General features: G+C 43.9%; 1 protein-coding gene across 1 annotated transcript in view; it reads left to right on the forward strand.

The window, feature by feature from the left end:
* The first annotated feature begins 2,304 nt into the window (after positions 1–2,304).
* FAM167A (family with sequence similarity 167 member A) overlaps positions 2,305–25,880 on the forward strand; it is a 38,176-nt gene continuing 14,600 nt past the window's right edge. The window contains exon 1 of the mRNA XM_064272618.1: positions 2,305–3,773. Within this exon, the coding sequence (XP_064128688.1) occupies positions 3,393–3,773 (381 nt within the window). The 5' untranslated portion in view covers positions 2,305–3,392. The remainder of the gene's footprint in view (positions 3,774–25,880) is intronic.

Consider the following 25,880-nt stretch of genomic DNA (forward strand, 5'->3'; position numbering starts at 1 on the left):
CTCATGGAGCTGCTGGGTGGGTTCGAACCTCCAAAATTTCCGTTAGCAGCCAAGTGCTTAACCATTGTACCACCAAGGCTCCTTCATTTTACCCTAGGCCCCTGCAAATTATGTAGCTGGTCCTGATTATCCCCACTTCTCAGAAGAGGAAGCAGAGGCACAGAGTGATTTTTAAATGACCTTCCCAAGATTATAGAAGAGGTGGGTGGTAGGACCAGCACTTAGACCCTGCCTTACAGGGTGTCTGGCTCCAAGGCCCACGCTCTTCTGTAATAGGAAGCAGCTAACTTTTTTTTTAACCCAGAGTCAGGCTACTCTGTGGGTACCTGCCTCTGATCATGGTTGAGTCGCTTAACTTCTCCCAGCTTTGGTTTCCTCATTTGTGAAATGGGTAATCCTGCTTCTTCCACAGGGCTACTAGGAGATGCAAGAGAGACAGTGTGCACACAAGTGCTCCACATACTCCATAAGCTCAGCAGATCAAAGCATCATAATCGATCCCTAGTTGAATCACAATTCACTGGCACTCCTAGTAATGCCTCTAAATATTTCTGACATTTCCTTCACAGGCCCACCGGAATTGATTTTGAAACTGTGGCACGAGTAAGCAGCTTGCAATTGGCTGCTAACCTAAAAGTTGGTGGTTTGAAGCCAGCCAGCAATACCTCTTAAGAAACCCCTGACGAACTGCTCCCATAAAGATTATAGCCTAGAAAACCCTATAGAGCAGTTTGGCTCTGTAACACATGGGGTTGCCATGAGTTGGGGCCAACTCAACGGCAGCTAACAACAGCAACAATTAAAGTAAACTCCCTCTATCCAACCCAGCCACATAAAGTCACAGAGCTGTAGGTTTTCCCACCTCAAACACCTAACAGTTCTGACTCAGCCACAGCACTCCCTCCCCTCTTCAGTGCAAGTGTGCTTGGGGTAGAGGGAGGGGAGAACTCAACTTCCCATTCATGTTATCTGCTCACAGAAGGACTGTAAAGAGAGTATTGCTCATCTCATTGCTCATTGGTTTATCTGAAATTGGATCCTCTCCCAAAAGCTTCACTGAAATAATTGGAGCTCCCCTGCTGGTGGGAAGGAAGCCCTATGGGGTAAAGAGCTGACCCCAGCCACATTCAAACCCGATTCTGGCACCACAGCAAAGAGGCAGATGGTGCCAGAGGAGGGGGCCCCAGAAAGCCACTAATAAGTCTTTGAATTTTGAGTTCTAAAGAAGCCTGTGTGACCGTTAGACTGCACAGAAAGACCCTGTGAGAAGTCTCTGCATTTGCAGAGCATACTAAATTTATAAAGTGCATACAAACCTCAGTTCTGCCAATGTCCAAGAGACCTGGCAACTGGTATTATCACTCGTGTTTTACAGATGAGGAATCTGAAAGTTTGGCAAGCCTGAGAGAACCTAAAGCTAGGTCATCAATCCCAAATCTAATCTCCTCCCTGGCTACACATTAGAATCACAGGGCAGCTTTAAACATATGCTGATAACTGAGTGCCACTCCCCAGATCAAATGAATCAGAACCTGAAAGGGTGGAGCCTGGATCCCAAAGTGTTTTAAAAAGTTCCTCAGGGGATCCTCATGTGCAGCCAGAGTTGAGAACTAGGTTCCTTTGCTATCACTGGGGGTGGAATATTCCTTTTTTACTCCTCAGGGAAGCCCAGAGCAGGAGGCAGGTTCTAGAAAGAAAGCAAGAGAAGGCACACTCAGCTCCTCTTGAGTATCTCTGTGTACAGGTTGGAGAGAATCCCACAACCTCTCTTGGTGGCCTAGCCTGGTTTTTCTTTTTGCCGCCCCCTCCTTAGTTCTTTACCCCTCCTATGCTTGTCCCCTATCTGCCCAGTTTCCATCGCCCCAAACAAGCAATCACATCTATTAGTTTCTTTTTCATCCTGGCAGAGAATTTTTTAGGCATGCACAAGTCAATAACAATATCTCTCCCCCCCCTTTTTTTTTTTTTTTTTTTTACCACAGAAAGGGTGCTGAATACCTTTCTCTTTTCATTTAAACTTTATATTGGACATCAGTCCATATCAATCCATTCACTTGGACAGCTGCATTTCATCAGCATAGATTTTTAAAAGTCACTCTGAAAGTCAAGAACTTCCACCCTTGGTCTAAGTCAAATGTCTTCTACCCTAAGTTAAACCCATATCTACTTGCTTGGTCTTCTGTGGATGTAGAAACACAAAGGAGAGAGGGCATGGGTCTGGGAGGCTGGAGATCTCATTCTAACTTTACTAGGTTATGTATCTTCCTTGTGCTGTGACATTATGGAGTATGAATTTTGGTTTATACCTTTGCACCAGAGGTGGGGAGGCCAAATCAGGTCACTCCTTGCTAGGAGACTGCTGCTATGTGGGCATTTTAGGTAAACGTAAGTACCATTTTTCTAGACTGGCGAGTTACAAACCTCATTCGGTTTAACATTCAAACTTGAATGCAGTCAACTCCTCCTCAGCTGCTGAGAGTTTATTTGCTTCCTGCTCTGAAGAGGTGAGAGAAGGAAGCTAGAGACAGTATGGGGTACTGTGAGCCTTTAAGAACTGGGACTGAGGATGGGGACTGTGGTTGGTGGGGGTGATGAGGGGCCAGAATCAGCAGTTGCTGCACAGAGGAGACAGACCTGGGCTAGTTCTGCTGCTGCTTGCTGGGAGCTGTCAGATGAGTCATCTAATTCTCTGAGACTCTGCTCCTCCTGTAAAGAGGGCCTTAAAGAAAGCTAACTACATACTTTCTGTGAGGATTAAATGAGATAATATAGCTGAAATTATTTTATAAATGGTAAAACACTGTACAAATGTTAAGTTATTATGAACTTGGGGCTTCTCTGCATCAAGTTGCCCCAGTTCTCATCCTGAACTAGGAATTAGAAGCCCTAGATTCTGCCACTGTGGCTTAATCTCTCTGAACCTCAGTTATCCATCCTATGGAAGGGACCTGAAATGGGCCTGTGGCTGGGGAGCTTCAACAGGACAACAGATTTCATGCATGGCGAGGGATTAGTACTGACATCATTCTTATCCTTCCTCCAGGGCCAGGGACTTGGGCAGAGTCTCCACACCAGTCAGCAGCTCTTCACCATCTGCACTTCTCCGTGGGGAGGGAGCTCCAGGGTCTGCTTCCTGGACCAGCTGCCTCTGATCTGCCTACACCTCAGGAAGAACATCACAAGGGCACTATCTGGGGCTCAGTCTACAGTCTGTCTCTGGGCCTGGAAGCTGCCCAACCCCTGAGACCTGCTCACATCCTAGCAATGCCCTCAGGAGCCTTGGCCCAGCTGGATGAGGTCATTCCCTAGCAGGACCCAATCTTGCCTCCTACCGAGAGTTCCACGCTGCCCCTCATCACCTCCCATGTCTGGCTGCCTGGGCAGAAGATATAATGTCTGTGCCCCCGATCCAAATAGAAGAAGTGGGTGAAGAGGAAGGGCCAGCAGGAGCAGCCCTGCCTCCAGATGACCACCTCCAGAGCCTGAAGGTCCTCACTGAGAAACTGAGGCTTGAGACGCGCAGGCCCTCCTACCTAGAGTGGCAGGCCAAGCTGGAGGAACAGACATGGACCTTCCCCAGGCCAACTTCCCAGCAGGAGACCAGCCTGGAGCAAAGGCAGTGTGGGGAGGAGTCCTTGCTCACCCGGAGGGAGCCCAGGCAGCATCCCTCACCTAATGGGAGAGCCAGCCGGCACCAGGGGCCCTTTACCACCGGCAAGCTGGAAGGTTTTGAAAGTATTGATGCAGCTATAACCTGGCTCAAGAAGGAACTGGTGAGTGGATGCCCTTCCAAGAGTCCCTGGAAAAGAGATTATCTGTCACTTGCTGTCCCTCCCTCCCTCCTTCCCTCCCACCTCTACTCCCTCCCAATTGCACATCTGTAATCTTTACAGTAAATGAAGGGTAGGCCTCCTTACTGTGTAGTTACATGAGATTCATGTGCCAATCAGTTCAGTCTTTAATTACAGATAGTATTAGAGGAGGTAAGTTTTGTCCATGAGAGCCTGAGCGCATGTTCTGAAGGTGTCCCCTCTTCCCCATTCCCAGCATAGGAGTCTCATACTCTTATTCTTGGACTGCTAAAGGGGGTCCTAGAATTTAATTGCTCCCTCCCTTCTCTCTGAAACCTTCTCGCCCTGCCATTACCTAGAGCTGCCAACTGGTGTCCTGTGACCATTCGGCAAGTGTTTAGTGGCTGCAATCCCTGAACTGATGCTGTCCTGAAAGTATGGCTGCATGAGGTGAACCATGTGGGTGGGGCTTTTGGTCTGGGTGAGGGAAATTACTACAGAAAGTGCTCTTATGATGAGGAGCTGTGTGTACGAGGAGCTGCACGGAGAAGGGTGTGACTGATCATGCCGGGGGGAAGGCTTTGGCAAGGAGGCAACATTTGGGCTGTGCCTGGGGAGACTGAGTAGGAGTCTGCATAGAAGTCAGGTCTGGGAAGGACATTCCAGATGGAATGGGTGTAAGCAGATGGCATGTTGTGTTTGGGAACTGGGATGAGCAACTTGACCTTTTTACGGCCCACGGGTACAGTAGACACATATCAGTGACATCTCTCATCCCAGCAGTGACTCTAAGCCTGAGAAGGGGATAGGCATGCGGAGCCCTCTTTACACACAAGCCTAGGGAAGCGTCACTGTCCAGGGCAGAATGGCATCTAATTCCCAGCCAGGCATGGCACTAGTCCTCCCATGCTTTCCAGCCCTTCCCAGTCCCATCACCTCAGGTCCAGGCAATATCTGAGTCAGGTCAGTGCAGTCAGGCTAACAGTGCAGTCAGGTCACTCTGGCCACAGATAAACCCAGAAACCAGGGGCAACTGCCTTCCATAGCCAGTAGTAGCTCTTATGTTAACTGGGCTGGCAGAATCCTGAATGGTTTGTTTTGCAGAATCTTGAAAAATAAAGCCCCATTGGGCCTCATGAACTTCCCTCTATAAGAAGGAACCTCAGAGACTCAGGTATTGGATTAATTAGAAAACTTTTTTGGTTTTTATCCTTGATGCTGAGAATGCTTCTCAAGCACACCATCCCATTATGTCCATCTTTAGAAACTAGAGAGCTTGCGTGCCATTGGCTTTCATAGAAGACGGGTATGTGTGATCCCTCATGTGTCTCTGACAGCTCCATTCCCACTGGGACCTCTTGGGATGAGGTAAGATGGATATTTGGTGGTCCCAGGACAGACGCTAAAGCTTCTCTTTCAATGCCTGATGCTAGACAGTTTTGATTTGTTTTCATAGAAGTAGAGAGATGAAAAATATTCCCATTAATCAAGGATTTAGTTTGTTGGCTTCAGGCTCATTTGAGGTTTTATTGCTTTGGGGAGAAACAGCTTTTCCTTTCTAAGTAAATTAGAATTCTCCACAGGCCCACCTTTGGGATGGAGATTAGAAGAGGGACTCTTCTCTGTGATAAACCAGTAAGGAGTTCTCTGGAACTTGTCTTCATTACCATCTAGAGCCAACCACCAAAGGGTTGCCTTTGAGTTGACTTCAACTCATGGTGAGTCCATGTCTGTCAGAGTAGAATTGTGCTCCATAGAGTTTTTAATGGCTGAGTTTTTGGAAGTAAATAGCCAGGCCTTCCTTACAAAGTGTCTCTGGGTAGACTTAAACCTCTGACCTTTCGGTTAGCAGCTGAGCACATTAACTGATTGCACCATCCAGGGATTCCTCATCTAGAGCAGTGCCTCTCAATCCTGGCTGTATATTTAGAATCCTCTGGGAAGCTATGAAAAATCCCAAAGCCCAGATTATATCCCAGACTAATCAAATGAATCTCTAGGGGGCAGGACTGAGGCATCAACAGTTTTAAAGCTCCACAGGTGATTCCGATGTACAGCCAGGGTTGAGAACCACTGCTTTAGGTCTTCAAGCTGTATTCATTTGTCTTGCTAAGCTGTGCAGCATGAGGTGGCCCAGATCATGCTGGCTGAAAGGAGGAAGGTGTGCCAGGTTAAAGATTAATCATGAATAATGTATAGAGTAATATTCTATAGGCAGAGAGCAGCACATTGACTGTCAGGACTAATAAGGCTGCCAAAGGTACAGGAAATATTAGCATTATTTATAATGATTTATATTTACATAGCACTTCCCCCACTCCTTGACACTTCTATGATTATGAGAGAGTGATTCTGTGAGTAATCATAACAGTGAGATGTATTACTAATTGAGTACTTACCACATGCCAGGTAATTTACATTACTTGTCACATCATCTTCCTGTTACCCTCATTTTACAGAAAAGGAAACTGATGCTTGGAGAGAAATGCAGCAATGAATGAGAAATTAGAACATTGGCCCATCTAATTGTATAGCCCTCGCTCTTTTTAGTCACTATATAGCATCCTCCAAAAGCAATCGATTTTGCTGTTTCATTTCTAAAACGTAAATTGACAAAGATGTCAGCAGTCATCACAATATGCAGAGGTGGAGGTGGGGGCAAAAGGAGAAACATGATTGAATGACAGAGTCCCAGCCCTCACTTCATTATTTCTTTGATTCTTACAACAACCCTGTGAGACTGTTGTTATTGTCCCCATTGTACGTAAGAGTAAACTGAGGATCATAGGACCTCAGGTGACTTGCCCAAGATTATATGACCAAAAAGTGGTAAAGCCAGAGCTTGAACTCAGTCTTCACAACTGAGAGTAGAAAGCTATGGGGAGAGGCAAGAGTTGAGGCTGGAGAGATGCTCTGGTTGGCCATGCTGGAAGAGCAATGATAGGGTCAGATTTATGCTTCAGAAATGACTCTGGCTACGGGGTAGAGAATCTATTACAGCGGTGCTTCTCAAACTCTAATGTGCCTGCAAATCACCCAAGGATCTTTTAAAAATGAAAATTCTGAACCAGTATGTCTGGGACGAAGCACACAATTCTGAATTTCCAATAAGCTCTAAACCGATGCTATACTGCTGGTCCATGGGCCATACCTTGAGTGTTAAGTAATGAAAGGCAGGCTAGACCCAGGGGGTTGGGGGAGGTGGGGGGGGAGTGGGGAGTGGGGCGAGGGGGACGGGGAGAGACAAAGAAGGGACCTCAGAGGGAAGACTCAGGGAAGGGATCCCCAAGCTCGAAGCTTTGAGCCCTGTCCCTGCCATAACTGCCCTGTGGCTGGAGCCTCAGTGAATGGGCTCACAGCATTCCAAACTGAGTGGTCAAGAGCCACATCTCATTCAGAAGATCATTTCTCTAAGAAGGTCATAAACAGCCCAAATGCATGCAGGCAGACAGGCAGACTCAGAACATGCAGTTCTGCTTGGGGTTTAAATAGTAACAAAATGCAACTTGTAAAATTCTTTGAAATGAAAACAGAATTCAGAATTTTAACAAGAAGCTTATTCTCATGTTTTTAAGTCTCAGCCAAAACATTGAAATCAATGTCATTGTTTTTCTAATTCATCATCTGTTACCTCATTAAGGAATTTTTAAAAAATGAATCTATTTTTTAACCCAATGAAAGCAGTTTCAAATAACCTTTGTTATGTTTTAAGCCCTGGGTGGTGCAAATGGTTAAACCCTAGACTACTAGCCAAAGGTTCTAACCTACTCAGAGTGGCAACTCAGAAGGAAGCCCTGATTATCTGCTTCCCAAAGGTCACAGCCATTGAAAGCCCTATGGAACAGTTCTATTCTACATACCTGGAGTCACCATGAGTTGGAATCAACTCCTTGGCACTGGGTTTGGTTTGGTTTGTAAGCCCAGAATCAAGTCTTCCTCAAGTCTTCCACTATACCTGGGCAGATCCTCCCTGCCAATTTGTCGGGCTCATTTGAAGATTTATCCTTTTCTCCTTATGTGGCCAAGGCAACAGACTGAAAATCTTAAATTCAGTTAGTCATTTGGATGTTTTCCCCACACAATGCCAAACATCTGAATTGATGGAAGTTTTGACTGAACTTGCAAGTTGTTTTTGGCCCAGTCATGTTTTTATGGCCAGTAGAAGCAGACCCTGATAGTCTATCCCAGAAGTAGTTAACACAAACAGAGAGGCATTACCAAGGTCAACCTGTCCAGAGAGGCAGGAAATGCTGGGTCTGGAAGGATCATCTAGTTCATCCCCTGCCTTGAAACAAGACCAGCTAAACAGCAGAGGAGTGACTATCTAAATCTTGAATTATTTGCAAGTCAAGAAAGGGATCCTATCAGCTCCTCAGGGATCCACTCTCCCCTCTTCCACCAGGAGGAAAATGACAATCACTCCTAACTCCCTGGGGATCTGCAAGTGCAGAGATTCTTCCTTGGGGTGGGGTGGGTGATAGAGGAAATACAAGGAAGGCAAGGAAAAAAAAAAAAAAAACTGTTGCTGGCAAGTTGACTGACTCATGGCAACCCCATGTGTATCAGAGTTATGCTCCATAGCATTTTCAGTGGCAGATTTTTTGGAAGTAGATTGCCAGGCTTTCTACCAAGGTGCCTCTGGGTGAATTGGAACCACCAATATTTTAGTTAGCAGCTGAGTGCATTGACTGTGTGTACCACTCAGGGACCCAGCAAACCCTGTTAGCATTACTCCTTCGGCTCCTCCCGTAAGACCAGCTCAGAGCCTGGCTAAGCTGCCATTGTGCAGCTCTGCTTGTTCTAAGCAGCTCAGGTTGCCAGAAGGTCTCAGCTTCCAGCTTCCCTCCTTAGCAGTGGTCTACAAGGTGGCCAAGTGACTCGGGGTGGGGTAAGATAATGATTCAGGAAATGGGAGCGAGAAAGGGCAAGACCTCAAAGCTGTGGGACTCTCTCCTCATCTCCGCTCTCATGTGGAGTCTGGAATTCAGAATATTTTGCAAACTGCCCTTGACTGGGGCTTTGGTCTGCCTGCCAGCTCCCAGGGGCTAGGCCCCAGAGCATGGAGTATCACAGCATTCTGCACAGTGAAAAGGAATGCTCTCTTCTCCCTTTTCTCTTCGATCATGCTGAAGAGTTCTCCTTACCAAAGTGAAGATTTAAAAAAAAAGGAAGGGGGGGACAAAAAAGTCTTCCACTCCATCTGTGTGGTGCCAAAATCCTGAGGAAACTAAAAACAAAACAAAACAAAGCATTCCAGCTTCCTAATGGGTTACCTTTGTGCTTAGAGTCCCTGGGCATCCAAAGATATTTTTCTTTTAGTTTCATGCAGGTGTTTGATCCCCATAGACAGAGCCCCTAAAAGGTGTTTATGGTTGTTAGATAAAGGGAAAGAAACCTGACAAGTTTTAATAAGCTGAGGACTGGCTGTAGCAGTAGTTAGGTAGACAGAAGTCAGCTAGTCCCATTGTGATCTGTAGCTTCACTGCTGCTGTTGCTATCCTTTTGATTTCAAGCTGGGAGCCCTCTCCCAGTTAACCCTCTCTTGCTTGTGCTGTCTGTTTGGCAAGCACATGACTCTGGTATGTCTGGATACAGCGCTCTGAGACTAATATTACCTGTATCTGCTGAATGAGACAACAAAATGGCAATTAAAACTCATTGAGCATCTTCTGATGGAGATGGAGGTGAAAAATGTGAAGATGGCAGCCATGTTAATACCTCTCATCAAGGGAGCACTTTATGGTTTCCAAAGCACTTTTACCTACAGTATCCTCTGAGAAGGCTCAGAGGTATTATTATTCCCATTTTAAAGGAAAGAAGACTGAGACTCAGAAAGATTATAGGCCTGAGGTGCAGAGAGGTTAAGTGACTTGCCCAAGGTCATATTCAAGGATGTGGCTAAATCAAGACTTAGGCCCTCACTTCCTGGCTCTGAATCCAGATCTCTTCCCTTTGTACTAGGTACTCCAGATGTTCAATTCAGTGGGGTCCTGAGCTGCCAAAAAGCCAGTATGTAAAACACTACCTTAAAGAGTTGTAGAGATTATTAGCAATTCCTCATAACAACCCTTTAGCAGACACTAGGACAACCTTCCCATTTCAGTAACTTATTGAGATGAATAAGCTACTCAGAGCCACCCAGATAGATACTGGCTAGCTGGGATTTGATTCACAAGAGAGTTTCTAGTCCAGGCATCTCTTTGCCCAAGGCTAATGCTTCTGAGTGTAGCATGTGGCTTTCTGCATGCTTGGTACCAGCAAGTTGCAGGAGGAGGACTCCTTTTCTGACAGTCTGAGCCGATACTGACCCCTTCCAAAAAAAAACCAGACCCATTGCTGTTGAGTCGGTTCCAACTCATGGCAACCTCATGTGTTGTGATACAGAGTAGAACTGATCTGTAGGGTTTTCTTGGCTGTAATCTCTACAGAAGCAGATCACCAGGGCTTTCTTCTGTGGTGCCACTGGATGGGTTTGAAGTGTCAACCTTTAGGTTAATAGTCAAGCTCAAACCATTTGTGCTGTTCAGGGACTTATTGACTCCTTAGTAGTCATTAAAGTTTTTTAAAAACAAAGGTACCAGCAAAGGAAGTATGCTAAAATACCAATGATCTTTATTTCTGAGCAGTAATATTATTCTTTGGTCTTTTCTGTAGTTTCCAATTTTTCTAAATAGGAATATATTATATATAATCAAGAGTGGGGGTAGGGAGAAGGTATATGAATAAAAGACAAAAAGAGAAGTGTCTTGCCAGTGTAATTGGTAAACATTCCTCAGCTTGTAGTCTACAAGTAAGAAAGACACAGAATCTTCTAGAATAAGATAAGAAAAATCAGGTCTACAATCCTCAGAAATTCCCCACTCAGCATGAGACCAGTCAAAAACATGCTGAGAGGTGAAACTGTTGGACTAACAATGTGTATGAATGACTTTCAGTCAGGAAGTCCTGCTTCTTTTTCCTTTCTTCGTTGTCTTGGAGGACAAAGGAGAGATGTGAAAAGGAGGGAAGGAGAAGCCTGATAGTAGTATCTAACCAGAATAACAGCTCAAGGAAATTCTGGGGCTGTGAGAGACAGAACAGAGCCCTGGTGGCATGGTGGCTAAGTGTTCCACTGCTAACCGAAAGGTCGGTGGTTTGAACCCACCACCCACTCTGTGGGAGAAAGATGTGGCAGTCTGCCTTGGAAACCTTATGGAGCAGTTCTACTCTGTCCTATAGGGTTTCTATAAGTCAGAATCTACTCGATGGCAACAGGTTTTAAGAGACAGACCCAGGTCCTTTAATCTAATCCTCTGTTCATTCAGTGCAACTGGCATTTACTGAGTGTCTAGGCTTGGGAGGTGGGGAGGGAGAGGGAAAAGGTGAAGGAGACAGGATTTCTGCCTTTATGGAGTTTCCACCTTTATGGAGAAAACAGGCACATAAACAGTGACATGAGCTATACTAGAGATATAATAAAGCTACAAAATGCTTTGGAAGGATTGAGGTCAATGTTAATTGAGTGATAGCCATGTGTCAGGAACAGTGGACAATGAAATCAATCAAATATGCAAATCCATTACTTCCTCAGTAACCTAATCCACACCTTCAAGAGCGGATTATTGTAAGACTTCTTATTTCCCATTTACATTTCTCCTATAATAACTAAAACCCAACTCATCTGGTATGTCCACCATCCCATCTATAAAAACTACTCACCATAGCATTGTGTAGTGGCTACTCAACTAGGCCGCCAGGGCATTTGTAAAAATACAGATCCCTCCCTGCTCCCCACAGAAATTCAGATCTGGTAAATCTGGGGTCCAGCTCAGAAATTTAATGAGTGCTGGCAGGAGATTCTAATGTAACTGGTCCACTAATTGGGAGTTGGGAGTCACAAGTGGAGAAAGCATACAATTTACAATTAGATCAGGTTTCAAGTCAAGTTCTACCACATCCTAGCTATATGACTTTAACAAAATCAGTCTTACACTCAGTTTTGTCATTGTAAAATGGGGATAATAAATACCTAGCTGACAGGGTGCTGTAAAGGGAAAATGAAGAGGGGGAGGAGCAGAAGGGCAGTGGACACTCTCAAAATAGTAGGTACTGCATTATGTGATATTAGACTTATATCACATCATTTAATATGGCAGTCTTTTAAGGTGGGTACTATTACTATCCCCATTTTACAGATAAGGAAACTAAAGTTAAGTAACTAAAACTAAAGTTAAGTAACTTGCCCAAAATCAACCATTAGAGCAGGGATTTGAACCCAAATCTGGCTAACTTTAGAGCCCATGCTCTACAAATTGCTTCCATGATCAAATATAACTTGTTAATACACTTCGTGTTTCACCAAGTTTTATGCTCATTTAACACATTATCTCAACTACTGGAGCTTTTGGATTTACTTCAAAGTTTATTTTGCACTCTCTCTTTCAGAGAAGGACACTCACTATTTTAATACAAAAGTCAGGAACTTAGGTTCAAAGGGAGCTGTGAAAGCCCAAGGCCTGCCCCTAGTCTGGACAATCCTTTTCTGGGGGATGTATTCTTTTACAAGATTCTGGCAGATGACACTTCTGAACCCAACTCCTTCCTCCCCTTGGGGCACGACCAGGGGCCAAGGAACTGGACACTGCCCAGCAGTCATTGGTTGTGTCCCTGGACACAGGCCTGAGCCAGACACAGCCAGTGAACAGACAAAAGCCAAGGAAAGGGCACAAGGGACCCGCTGAAGGCAGATAAGCCCTTAGCAGCATGGAGATGGTTTCCAAAGTCTACACAGAGGGCCTGGCATGTAGGAGCCACTGCCCTTAACTGCCAGGCAAGTAGGGGTCAGATGCTGCCAGGAAGGAGACTGCAGGCCACACTGCAAGCCAGGGGAGAACGAGGTTCTCAGTCAGCGGGCAGATCGAGGAACCCTGGATTCTCCTGCACCCTCCACAGCTCCCCACCTACGGCAAGGCACCCTTCACAAACAACGGTTGACTGAGTGGACAAAGTTCCTCCTTTACTGAATAAGGCTAACGAGTCAAACATTAAAGGGGGAAGGGATTGAAGGGATGATCAACCCCTCTTTTTTCAAATATGGAAAGAGATGGCCAGGGAGGTTCTGTGGTTGCCTGTTCAAACATCTGAACCCTCTCAACCTCACCACCTTCCTCCTGTTTTTCCTCCGTGTGGACAGCCCCTACCGTCTGCACTGGCACACATTTCACTGTATTCAACAGTTCTGGAAACTTTCCTGGGCTTGCAGCGTATGTAGGGCCTCCTACTCTAAGTTCCTTAGCTCTGGAAAGGGAGAGAGGAAACAAGTCAGAGACTCTTGATAGGCACAGCAAATACTCTCCTGTTAGCAGTTCTAAGTTCAACCTCAATACTGCAGACTGCTGTGAGACCCCTCTGGCAGATAAAGCCAAAATTGTCTGTTCTTAAGGAGACAAGTACCCGAGTAATGGAGTATGAAGTTACTCTGGAGAATAAAGTAGCCTCAAATGTGCTTGGAGGGTAGGGCAGAGAATAGGTTTGTTTTCCCTCCCTTTGGAGGCACAGGCAAGAATCTATATATAGACACTACGGGTATATCCATAATCATAATTACTAACACAGGCCCAAATTTCACACTTTTTCCAACTAGCAGCTCCTCCTTACTCTTAGTCAGCGGGGCCCAAGTGACAGGTTCCTAGCTAGTTCACAGGCGTGCTAAGCATCAAATGAGAAGCTCCCACTCAATTAACTTCCAAGCTGGGAAGCCTAGAATGGAAAAAAAAAAAGTCTAGAAGTCCCAACATTGGCATTCTAGGGGTCTTCAGAGGGCTCTCAGAGGATCACAGGACCTGTCAGCACACTTCAGTTACATCTGACAGTGTCTGGGCTAAAGCTTCTGAACTCACAGGGCATGCACTTGATGAAGCCCAAATCTCTGTCTCTGGGAGATTAGTCCATCCTGGGACTCTGGCCTGCACATGGACATTCAGAAGGCAATGGAAGAAGCTCATGTTAGAGAAGGACGATAGTCCCCACTGGTCAGTGTCTTACCTCTCCCCATGCACTTGCCCCGGAGATATCACAGCAGGGCAGCCAGGCTCAGCAGAGGTCAAAAAACTGGACTTCCCTGAGGCCTTGCTTGGGGTCCTAGCAGGAATAGTTATGCCCTGGGCCCAACCTGCAGCAGCATGGCAAGACTAGCGCAGTCCTGGGACTGCCTGTTTAGTCTTACAAGGACTCCCACTTGCTCTCCAGGGGCATGGCAGGGAAGGTTGGGAGCCACAACCCCCTGGCCCCACACTGGTGGTCCTTGACTTCATCATGTCCAAGTGAAGGACACTCCTTGACTGGGAGGACCACCTGCCTCCATTTCAGATCCTGGCTTTGGCACTTACCACTATCTCTCTATGATGAATGAGCCACTTAATGATGGAGATAATTCTACCCTATCTACCCCCACCCCCACTCTACCCCCCAGGGAAGATAAAGTGTGAAGAGTAACACAGATGTCAGGTATAAGTTTTTGTGAAACACGTGTTGGCTGTGTGAGGAACTGCTGGGGAACAAGAAGAATCATTCCAGACTCTGCACTCAAGAGCTCCTATAACCTAGAATGAGAGACAGGAATGAAAAAATAATGCTTATCTCTGCAGTTCTGATTTTGAAGAAGGGATAAACTGGAACTAATATTTATTGCACCCCGTAGATTTAATTCTCATAAAGTGGGTATTATTGTTATTCCCATTTAACAGCTGAAGACACCGAGGCTCAGAGAGGTTGAGCAACTTTCCCAGAGTTGCACCACTAGGGAGTGCAGAAAAGGACTTTGAACCCACATCCTGTTCTCTGTTCATTATACCCAGCTGCCTCTCCTAGGCTTGGAGGGCAGCAGAAGTTTCTAGAAAACAGAGGTCAGTCTGAATGGGGAGTCAGGAATGATAGCCAGGATTGTCCCAGCTGTGAAAAATCAAGAGCTGGCTCCAGGGAGATATCATTCATTCACTCATTCATCCATCCATTCATTCAACCAATGGCTTTTAAGCACCAGAGCTATGTACCAAGCACTTTGATAGGTCAGGTAAACACATTATTGATCTCTGCTTGAGTGTTTTACCATCTAGTGGGAGAAACATGATTACACAAACACAGTAAACACAGGGTGTAGGTGCTATGGTAGGAGACACCCAACCTGCAAGGATAAGAGAAGTTAAAGGCCAAGCTGGGCTCTGCAGGATGATGGATGGGGATGGGTTCTAGGAGAGGGAACAACACCCTAGTGTGGCTGCCACAAAGTTGGAGGCCAGGGGAGCACAGGGTGAGAAAGGCCAGGATGGAGAGAGAAATGGAGCCTAATAACTTAAGTTTGGTCCTTATTCGATAGGTCATAGAGGGCCCCGGAGGGGAGATCATAACTTTGAAAAGTTTTAAGGAGAGAGACCTTACCAATTTGACTCTTGAATGGAAGAACAAGTGGATGGAATGGGAGTGAAGGCAGGGAGGAGCCTGGTGAGGAGGCTAGCTACAGGCTGAGAGGGGGCTGTGGGCATGTTCACCATATCTGACAACAACCCGCATCTCTCCAATGCTGCTCCCTTTTGGGTGCAGAATTCCTTCCCTTGGATATAGTTTCCAGTCTCCCTCACCTTCAAGATCACATTTAAACCTCATAGCATCTTATGAGGTCAGAGGAATGTGATCAGCATCCCCTTTTACAAAGGGGTCACACCACCTGCCAGAGTCACTCACCATATTAAAGACTGAGCTGGGACCTGAACCCAGAGCCAAAGAACTTTCTACTCTGAGAGCCATCAGGCCAGTTGGAAGGAGCAGTGCACTCACCTGGCAAGCAGAGGTTCACCCTCCCCTATGGCACACAACCTGGGCCCCATGGCTTAGGGGACTGGGGAAAGTGTACAAGGCTGGAGGGCCTCATGGCAGACTGTGGTATTGGGATTGAACTCAAAACCCCTAACAGGAGAGTATTTCCTGTGCCTGCCCGATTCCTTCCTCCCTTTCCAGAGGTAGGGAATGAGTCAGCAGGAGGCAGATCTAGGTTCTGTTCTGTATGCATCACCTCATCCTTCTCAAAGGCCAGCCTTACCAGGTAAAGATGGCAGTTTGGTCTAGGACCTTTCAAGTTTGAAAAATTAACCCACTGCTGTTGAGTCAATTCTGACTCATGGTGACCCCGTGTGTTGCCGACTAGAACTGCTCCATAGGGTTTTCTTGGCTGTAATCTTTACAAAAGTAGATCGCTAAGTCTTTCTACCTCGGAGCCGCTGGGTGGGTTTGAACAGCCAAACTTTTAGTAGTCAAGTGCAAACCATTTACGCCACCTAGAGACTTTTGAAAAATCAAAGACCTTATCAAATAGAGCTTCACTTTTGTGGTAGAGACCAGAGGACCGCTGGCTGGGCCTGAAGTGCCCCCCACCCTCTATTGCAGCTCTGGTACCCCCTTCCCCCACAGCAGATGGATGGCTCCAAGGAACATGAGTGCTCCTCAGAGGAGCTCAGGAGGCCATCACAGACAGAGGAATTGCCTCACTGGCTCTTTCCCACCCCACTGAGCTGAGCCCACGACTTGGGAGCCATTGTGCCTCCCCTCCCACCCACATCCCCAGGCCAAAGACTTTCATAGGAACCCGTGACCAGCCTTGCACACTTTCCCCAAACCCCTAGTCCAGGGGCCCCAGGATGTGTGGCATCAGGGAGAGTGAACCTCTGCTTGCCAAGTGAGCATTGTTGCCCCCTCCAGCTAGCCTGTTGCCTCTCAAAGTAGAAACCTTTGTAAAGTACGTTCCTGCCTTGCCTGGGTTGACAACTTCCCCTGGAAATCAATTCACAAACTCGGTTTTGTTTCTAAGGGTGTTTGAAAAATATTTTTAAAAAATTTTCCCTGAACCAAAAGTTGCCATGCAGCAGCAAACATCAGTGACACCAAACAGCTTTCTTTCCTAAAGGCATTATTCTGGCTCTTCCTCAGAGGCCAAAGCCAAGACCAAGTAATGAAACTATTTTATTCCAGTCTTCTGAGAGGATGCTTCTACACAGTGTTGATTAAAGTGATAAGCTGAACCTTTAGGTTAAGCAAGATAAATAATGAGACAAGGTTCAAAAACTTTCTAAGGTTCAAGAATTTAGTCTCATTATCAAATTGTGTGAGAGCTGAGCAAGATTTGTTCCTTCACACATGGCTTCAAAAATGATTTTTTACCCAGCCTCCTCTTCAATATCAGAGATTAATTGTAGCTGTTGGGCTGGGATAGCTTAGACATGAGCCCCAGAAATAAGAATAAGACAAATTGCCCTTGACCACCCTGGAATTCCTCCTGCCCACCCACATGTGCTAATTACAATGCTCTCCTGCTCTCCGATACAGCATATTTGAATCATCTCTGGTTTGGCCCCTATGAGCTGGAACTTCTCTTGGGCCACCTTTAAAGATATATTCAAAAATCACTGCCTTAAAAATGTTTTCAGGTTTGCGCATGCTTGTGTCTCAAGCCACTGTCACCCCTTTGTTATTTCCCCAAACTAAGAGAATAGGAGATTTCACAAGTGAGAGTGCACCGCAGATATCTCTGGGAAATTGAAGGAGTAGATGATAGATTTAAAAAAAAAAGACAAGTTGCCATTGAGTCAACTCCGACTTATGGTGACCCCATCTGTGTCAGAGTAAACTCCATAGGATTTTCAATGGCTGATTTTTCAGAAGTAGATCACCAGGACTTTCTTCTAAGGCATCTCTGGGTGGACTGAAACCACCAACCTTTCGGTTAGCAGCCAAGCGTGTCAACAATTTGCACCACCCAGGGGCTCCAGATAATCGGAACAAGACAATGATTTATAGAGTTCCAGGTAAGGCTTTTACTGGAAAGAGGAGGATTTCTCTGGCAGTTCATACATTTGCACTTATTTTAGGCAACAGAAGCTATGATAGGTTAAAGGTGACACCTTTAAAGGTGACAAGTTGCTTCTTGTGCTCTCAGGGGTCAGATATTACACATCCTTTTATACTTTGACTCCTAAATTCTTCTGGACATCCTGTAGACACCAGTTGCTGGGATCAGAAAAAGCATTCAGGCAGATCCCATTGGCAACTAGAATTAAAGGTATTTGCTTCCCTGGGATGCCAAGGAATCACTCAGTGTTTTAGCCTGAGCACGTGAACACAGAGCAAGTGGGCAAGGGGATGTGGAGGATGGACACAGATTCTCTAGGTGAACACAAATATGCTACTTCTCCCAAATGCCGAGTGGGCCTTTGGCAAAGAACAAAATACTCTCTCCCTTTACCAGTTGGTCTGAGACGCTCCTTCCATGGCCACCCTCTCCTCTAACCCACACCTGAGACACTGCCTGTTTTGGAATCTTGCCATCCCCAGTACTACACAAGTTCTCACAAAGAGTGACATCACTGACGTGGGCTCTCTGTATCTGCCAGAGGACAGGTGCTCATTGGCCAATGCTTGCATTCACACTTGGAGATAGGGTGACGAAATGTTCCTGTTTTGTTGGGACTGAGAAGATTTCTGTGACATGGGCACTCAGTGCTAAAACCAGGAACATCCTCATGAACCACCGCCTCCTCCACCTTGAGACCAGCAGAACTAGATGGTTCCTGGCTACCACTGCTGAATACTCTGATGAGGGACACAATAGATGGATCTGATAGAAAAAGAGAAAAATGTGGAACAGAACTTCAGATTCTCAAAGAATCCAGACTTACTGGGCCTATTGAGACTGGAGAAATTCCCAAGGCTATGGCTTTGAGTTACTCTTCAGAACTTGAATCAAAACTACCCCCTGAAGTCAACTTTAAACTAAGTAATACTTTAGCTCAAAAAATAAAGATTGTCACCCTTGAGTATTACATTCTTTTAAAAAATATCTACATAAGACCAAATAGACAGAAGCTATTTTAAAGCATAGGCAAGAAGATTGGGGGCAGGGAGTTTAAGTCAATGACTGTGAAACAACAAACAGAAATAAAGAAAATATTGATGCAATTTGAAGAATGTAACCAATGTCATTGATCATTATGTCTAGAAACTGTGGAATGGGAGTTGGTTTTGCTGTGTATATTTTCACCAAAAAAAAAAATTAATTAATTAATATATATATAAAAAAACAGGAACATCCTGGACAAACCCAGATGAGTTGGTCGCCCTAAATTTGAAGCCTTCATTTTTATCCCAGCAGCCCAGACACAGAAGTAGCACCTCTTCTCACTCCAGAGGAATAGCACTAGTGAATTGTGATTTTGCTAAAGATCACTCACAGCAGACAACTTAAACAAGAAAAGTTAAGCAATTTTCCTTTTGGTTAGCAGCGCAGCTCTTAACCACTCTGCCACCAGGGCTCCTGTCCGCTTGCAGAACCATTTAATTACCATTTTTAGTTACGTAGTCATGCCCCTGTAGAAGTACCTTACACCCTAAGAAACAAAACAGCTCTCCTAAGAAGCAAACTTCTGGAGGTTACAGCCAAGCATATACCACAAACACAACTATTTCAAAGGGACCACCAGTATCCACGCCCTCTTCATGTTCTTTCACACACAGTAGGGGCACACCCATTCACCTCAGTGGGCTGACACCCCTGACACAATGGCATTTCTCCCTACTTTCACCAAATACAGTGCCTTAATTACAGGATTGCTGGAATAATTGGCCACACCTCTGAAAATCCAGCCAGTGCCTTTATCTCTGGATGTGGCAATAGGCCACCCAAGGAGGGGGGATTAGAAATCAGCACATCCTACAGTTTGAGTCTTTGCCAGGGAGAGCATTAAACCCACACTGATGGTTGAGTCACAAGGACTAGGTTTTAGGGCCAATGTCTCAGCCTGTATAATGAAGGCTTAAATCTGGCAAGTCCTCACAGGTTCCACCTTCCTATCCTGGAGAGACACGCAGGGGTGGATTATCCAATAATCTAGGTATGCATGGTGCTTCCCTTGCTTACCAGATCATCTGCAGCGAACAATTTCACATTATGGCAGGCATCTGTCTCTCTCCCAACCCCACAGCACCTTCCTATAGAACAAAGCCTCTTTTCAGATTTACAGTCCCTGACAGGGCAGATGTGAAATTGTTCACTACAGATTAGTAGGTAAACACAAGTAAGCCCATGCCTACCTTGTTTGCTGGGTCACCTGCACTAAGAGAAAGGACTTAAACGATGTTGAACCTCCTACACTAATTTGGCTAACACTATCCAGCACTAGTCAGCACTATGCGTGTTTTAAAATCAGGAAAGATATGCTTCAGGATTGTATCCTTTCACCATTCTTATTCAATCTGTATGCTGAGCAAATAATCCAAGAAGCAGGACCATATGAAAAAGAATGGAACATCAGGATTGGAGGAAGACTTGTAAACAACCCCCAATATGCATATGACACAACCTTGCTTGCTGAAAGTGAAGAGACCTTGAAGCACTTACTGATGAAGACCAAAGATTACAGCCTTTGGTATTAATTGCACCTCGACATAAAAGAAAAATCCTCACAACTGGACCAATAGAAACATCATGATAAACAGAGAAAATATTGAAGTTATCAAGGATTTCATTTACTTGGATCGACAATCGATACCCATGGAAGCAGCAGTCAAGAAATGAAATGATGTATTACATTGGGCAAATCTGCTGCAAAAGATCTCTTTTAAAGTATTAAAAAGCAAAGATGTCACCTTGAGGGCTAAGGTGCACCTGATCCAAACCATAGTATTTTCAATCGCCTCATGCATGTGAAACCTGGATAATGAATATGGAAGCCCGAAGAAGAATTGATGCCTTTGAATTATGGTGTTGGAGAAGAATATTGAATATACCATGGACTGCCAGAAGAAGAACAGGTATAGCCAGAATGCTCCTTAGAAGCGAGAGTGGCGAGAGTTCATCTCACATACTTCGAATGTGTTATCAGGCGGGACCAGTCCCTGGAAAAGGACATCATGCTTGGTAATGCAGAGGATCAGGGAAAAAGAGGACTGACACAGCAGCTGCGACAATGGGCTCAAACATAGCAACAATTGTGAGAATGGCACAGAACGAGGCAGTGTTTCATTCTGTTGTATGTGGGGTCACCATGAGTCGGAACCAACTGGATGGTACCTAACAACAATAACAATTCAGTTTACATGTTGTTGTTAAAAAAAATCGCCTCTGACTCATGGTGACCCATGTATAACAGAATAAAACATTGCCCAGTCCTGAGCCATCTTCATGATCGTGGTTATGTTTGAGTCCATTGTTGTGGCTATTGTGTCAATGCATTTCATTGAGGGTTTCCCTCATTTTCACTGACTCTCCACTTTACCAATCGTGATGTTCTTTTCTAGCCAATTGACACGGCAGGTTATTTCTTTTCTTTTTTTTTTTTTTTAATTGTACTTCAGGTGAAGGTTTACAGAAAAAACTAGCCTCTCATTAAACAGTACACATATTATTTTTGACATTAGCTAACAACCCCATGACATGTCAACATTCTCCCTTCTCAACGTTAGGTTCTCTATTGCCACCTTTCCTGTCCCCTTCCACGGCAGGCTATTTATTATCTAATTCTCACAGTCCTTGGAATAGATGTTATCTTTTTTCAGTAGATAAAGTCAGAAGCTCAAGGAGCATTAATGACTTGCCTAAAACCCCTCAGGTAGTAAGGAGTGAGGTTTAGCTTGAACTCAGGTTCTAACCTTGGAGCTATGAGTTTCCTACTCCTGCTGCCTCTGAGACCTCTTCCTGCAACACCATCCTCTTCAATGAAGCCCACTTCTGGGTGGACAGGAGCTATAGAGAGGCTTGCAGCTCTGGGCTGCACCAGCCCAGGTTAGGTCTGAGTGTCACCATTCATAAGCCTGAACAGTCCCCTAACTTCTCAGAGTCAGTGTCCTCATCTGTAAAACAAACACATTGCCTGTCATCTAGAGTTGTTGGGATGATGCAATGAAACACTATATATAAAATGCATTTAACAGCAGAGGATGGGGTGTGTCGTTAGCGCTGTCTGAGTGCCCCTTTTGTAGAGCTTGAAGAGAACAGAAAAAGAAAGGAGGGGCTCCTGTGCCGGTCCAGGCTCTGCTCTCTCTCCTTCTCTTTTTTTTTTTTTTTTTTGAACATTTTATTATGTTTTTGGTGAAAGTTTACATAGGAAATTAGGTTTTCATTTAACAATTCCTATTATTTTTTTATATATATGGTTCAGTGACACTGGTCACATTCTTCACAATATATCAGCATTCTCATTATTTCCATTTTGGTGGTTCTGTTTCCATTAATCTAGTTTCCTTGTCCCCCCTTTGCCTTCTCATCTTTGGTCTGGGGTAAATGTTTACCAACTGGTTTTATCTAGACGATTATTTCGAGAAGCACATTACTCATAGGTGATATTATTTATTTTAAGGACCAATCTGTCATTTGGCTGAAAGGTGACCTCTGGGAGTAGTGTGAGTTCCAAGTTTAAAGAATATCTCAGGATGATTGTCTCAGGCGTTCATCTAGTCTCTACCAATCTGGCCTTTTTTTTAGGAATTTGAGTTTTGTTCTACATTTTTCTCCTGTTCTATCGAGGATCATCTATTGAGTCTCTGGTCTGAATGGTTGGTAGTGGTAGCCAGATACCATCTAGTTCTTCTGGTCTCAAGGTAGGTGAAGTTGTTGTTCGTGTAGACTATTGGTTTTTGTAGACTAGTTTATATTTTGAGTCTTTGGTTTCCTTCTTTCTCTTTAGCTCCGAATGAGTAGAGACCAATAGTTGTATCTTAGATGGCTCCTTACAAGCTTTTAAGACCCCAGATGCTACTAACCAAACTAGGATGTAGGACATTGTCTTTATGCACTATATTGTATCAATTGACTGAGTTGCCCCATGGTCCTAAGCCCTCAAACTCAGTAGATCAATCCCATGAGGTGTTTGGTTGTATCTTGGCAATATCCATGTTGTCTATGTGCTTTATTTTATACTTGAAAATATATACAGCACACATAAACATGTTTAAACATATGCCTACAGTTATTCATATATGCCTTCCTGTACATATTTACGCATGCTTATATATCCATGCAATCAAACACGTATTTCTGGTTGTATTACTGTTGTTGCAAAATTGTATATCCCCCATTTAATTTTTTTTTTACAAACGTCCACATAAATTGTTCATTGACATTAGTTACAGTTATCACAATTTTTCAGCATTCTCTTTAATTGTGTCTGTACCCTTCTATTTGTGTTCAAACACTCATTTTTACTATGGTTGTGCTGTGTTCTCTACTTCCACACTCAGAGCCACGTTTTCCATCACGAAAAGTAACAAATCTCTAAGTTCTAAAGCATACTTACCCCTCTCCCCCCTTCTCCTTGATAATCACCAATGAATATTTGTCTCTGTTTATCTGTTCTTGTCTTTTTATAAAAGAGGGATCATGCAATATTTGTCCTTATATGTTTGACTTATTTCACTTATCATTATGCTCTGCAGGTACATTTATGTTATAATATGTTTCACGGACTCATCATTGTTCTTTATGGTTGCATAGTATTCCGTTTTGTGTATGTGCCACAATTTGCTTATCCACTCATCTGTTGATGGGCACTTTGGTTGTTTCCATTGTTTTGCTATTGTGAATAAAGCTGCAATGAACATAGGAGTGCATATACCTAGTCCTGTTAATAGTTTTATGTCTCTAGGGTATATTCCTAAGAGTGGGATTGCTGGGTCATAAGGTAGCTCTATTTCTAGTATTTTGAGGAAGCACCAAACCATTTTTCATAGTGGTTGTACAATTTTACAGTCCCATCAGCAATAAATAAGGGTTCTAATCTCCCCACATCCTCACCAACCTTTTGACATTTTCTGTTTTTTTCAATCAGTGCCACTTTAGTAGGAGTGAGATTGTATCTCATTGTTGTTTTGATTTGCACCTCTCTCTTTTTTTTATTATGGCTAATGATTGTGAGCATCTTTTCATGTGTTTGTTGGCTGCTTGGATTTCTTATTTAGTGAAGGTTCTGTCCGTGTCTTTGCCCACTTTATAATTGGGTTGTTTGTCTTTTTGTTGTTGAAGTTTTCTATACATTTTGGAGATTAGACCCTTATCTGTTATGTCTTTTCTGAAGATTTTTTTCCAGTCTATAGATTCCCTTTTTACTAATGTCAAAAAAAAAATTTTTTTTCTGATGAGCAGAAGTTTATAATTTTTATGAGATCCCATTTATCTATTTTGTCTTCTATTTGTGCATTTATTGTAATGCTTATTATCCTATTTTTACAGATTACATTCCATAGTTTTCTCACTATGTTTCTTTCTAGGAATTTTGTGGATTTAGGTTTGACTTTTAGTTCTTCAGTCCATTTTGAGTTAGTTTTTGTGTTTGGTGTGAGGTATGGGTCCTGTTCCAATTTTTGCAGTTGGGTATCCAGTTTTGCTAGCACCATTTATTAAAGAGACTGTATCTGCCAAATTGGATAGACTTTGACCCCTTGTCGAAAATCAGTTGTCCATAGAAGTTTGGGTTTAGTTCTGAGTTTTCAAATCTGTTCTACTGGTCTGTGTTTCTATTGTTGAAGCAGTACCAGGCTGTTTTGATTACAGTGACTGTATAGTATGTTTTGATATCAGGGAGGGTGAGGCCTCCTGCTTTGTTCTTTTTCTTCAATATTGCTTTGGCTATTCTGGGTTTCTTTCCTTTCCACATGAAATTGGTCATTAGTTTTTCCGTTTCAGTCAAGAATGTTACTGGGATTTGTATCAGGATTGCATTGAATCTGTAGATTGCTTTAGGTAGTATTGACATTGTCGCTATATTAAGGCTTCCTAAGCATGGAATGTCTTTCCATTTTTTTAGTCTGTTTTAGTCTATCGACGGCACTGGTTCTGGGTAATAGCATTTTATAATTCTCACTGTATAAGTCTTCTATATATGAAGAAGAATGCAGCATCAGGATTGGAGGAGGATTCATTAACAATCTGTGAAATGTAGATGACACAACCTTGCTTGCGGAAAGTGAAGAGGACTTGAAGCACTTATTGATGAAAATCAAAGACCACAGCCTTCAGTATGGGTTACACCTCAATGTAAAGAAAACAAAAACCCTTAGAACTGGACCAATAAGCAACATCAAGATAAATGGAGGAAATATTGAAGTTGTAAAGGATTTCATTTTACTTGGATCCACAATCAACGTTCCTGGAAGCAGCAGTCAAGAAATCAAAAGACACATTACGCTGGGCAAATCTGCTGCAAAAGATCTCTTTAAAGTGTTAAAAAGCAAAGATGTCACTTTAAGGGCTAAGGTGTGCCTGACCCAAGCCGTGGTGTTTTCAATCACCTCATATGCTTGGGAAAGTTGACCAATGAATAAGACTGAAGAATTGATGCCTTTGAATTATGGTGTTGGAGAAGAATATTGAATATACCATGGACTGCCAGAAGAATGAACAAATCTGTCTTGGAAGGAACAGGCAGAATGCTCATTGGAAGCAAGGATGGCAAGACTTCATCTCACATACTTTGGACATGTTATCAGGGGGAGCAGTCCCTGAAAAAGGACATCATGCTTGGTAAAGTAGAGGGTCAGCAAAGAAGAGGAAGACCTTCTCAGGATGGATTGAGACAGTGGCTGCAACAATGCGCTCAAGCATAGCAACCATTGTGAGGATGGCACAGGATTGGGCAGTGCTATGAGTTGGAATCAACTTGATGGCACCTAACAACAACAACTGTAAAATCTTTTATGTCCCTGATTAGGTTAATCCCTAGGTATTTTGTTGATTTGGGGGCTATTGTAAATGGTATTGTTTTCTTGATTTCTCTTTCAAAGTAGTCTTTGTCGTGTAGAAGAACCCAACTGATTTTTGTGTGTTGATCTTGTATCCTGCAATGTTGCTAAATTCTTTTATTAGTTCCAGCAGTTTTCTTGTGGAATCTTTAGAGTTTTCATGCCATCTGCAAATAGTGATAATTTTACTTCTTTTCCAATTTGTTATTGTTGCCTCTACTTTGAGGAGGCAGCTCTTCCCCAGTCATATTTTGGGTGGATACCTTTTATTTCTCTTTCTTGTCTTATTGCTCTGGCTAGGACTTCCAGTACAATGTTGAATAAGAATGGTGATAA

Source organism: Loxodonta africana, chromosome 19 (assembly GCF_030014295.1).
Source record: "Loxodonta africana isolate mLoxAfr1 chromosome 19, mLoxAfr1.hap2, whole genome shotgun sequence".
Classification (NCBI taxonomy): Eukaryota; Metazoa; Chordata; class Mammalia; order Proboscidea; family Elephantidae; genus Loxodonta; species Loxodonta africana.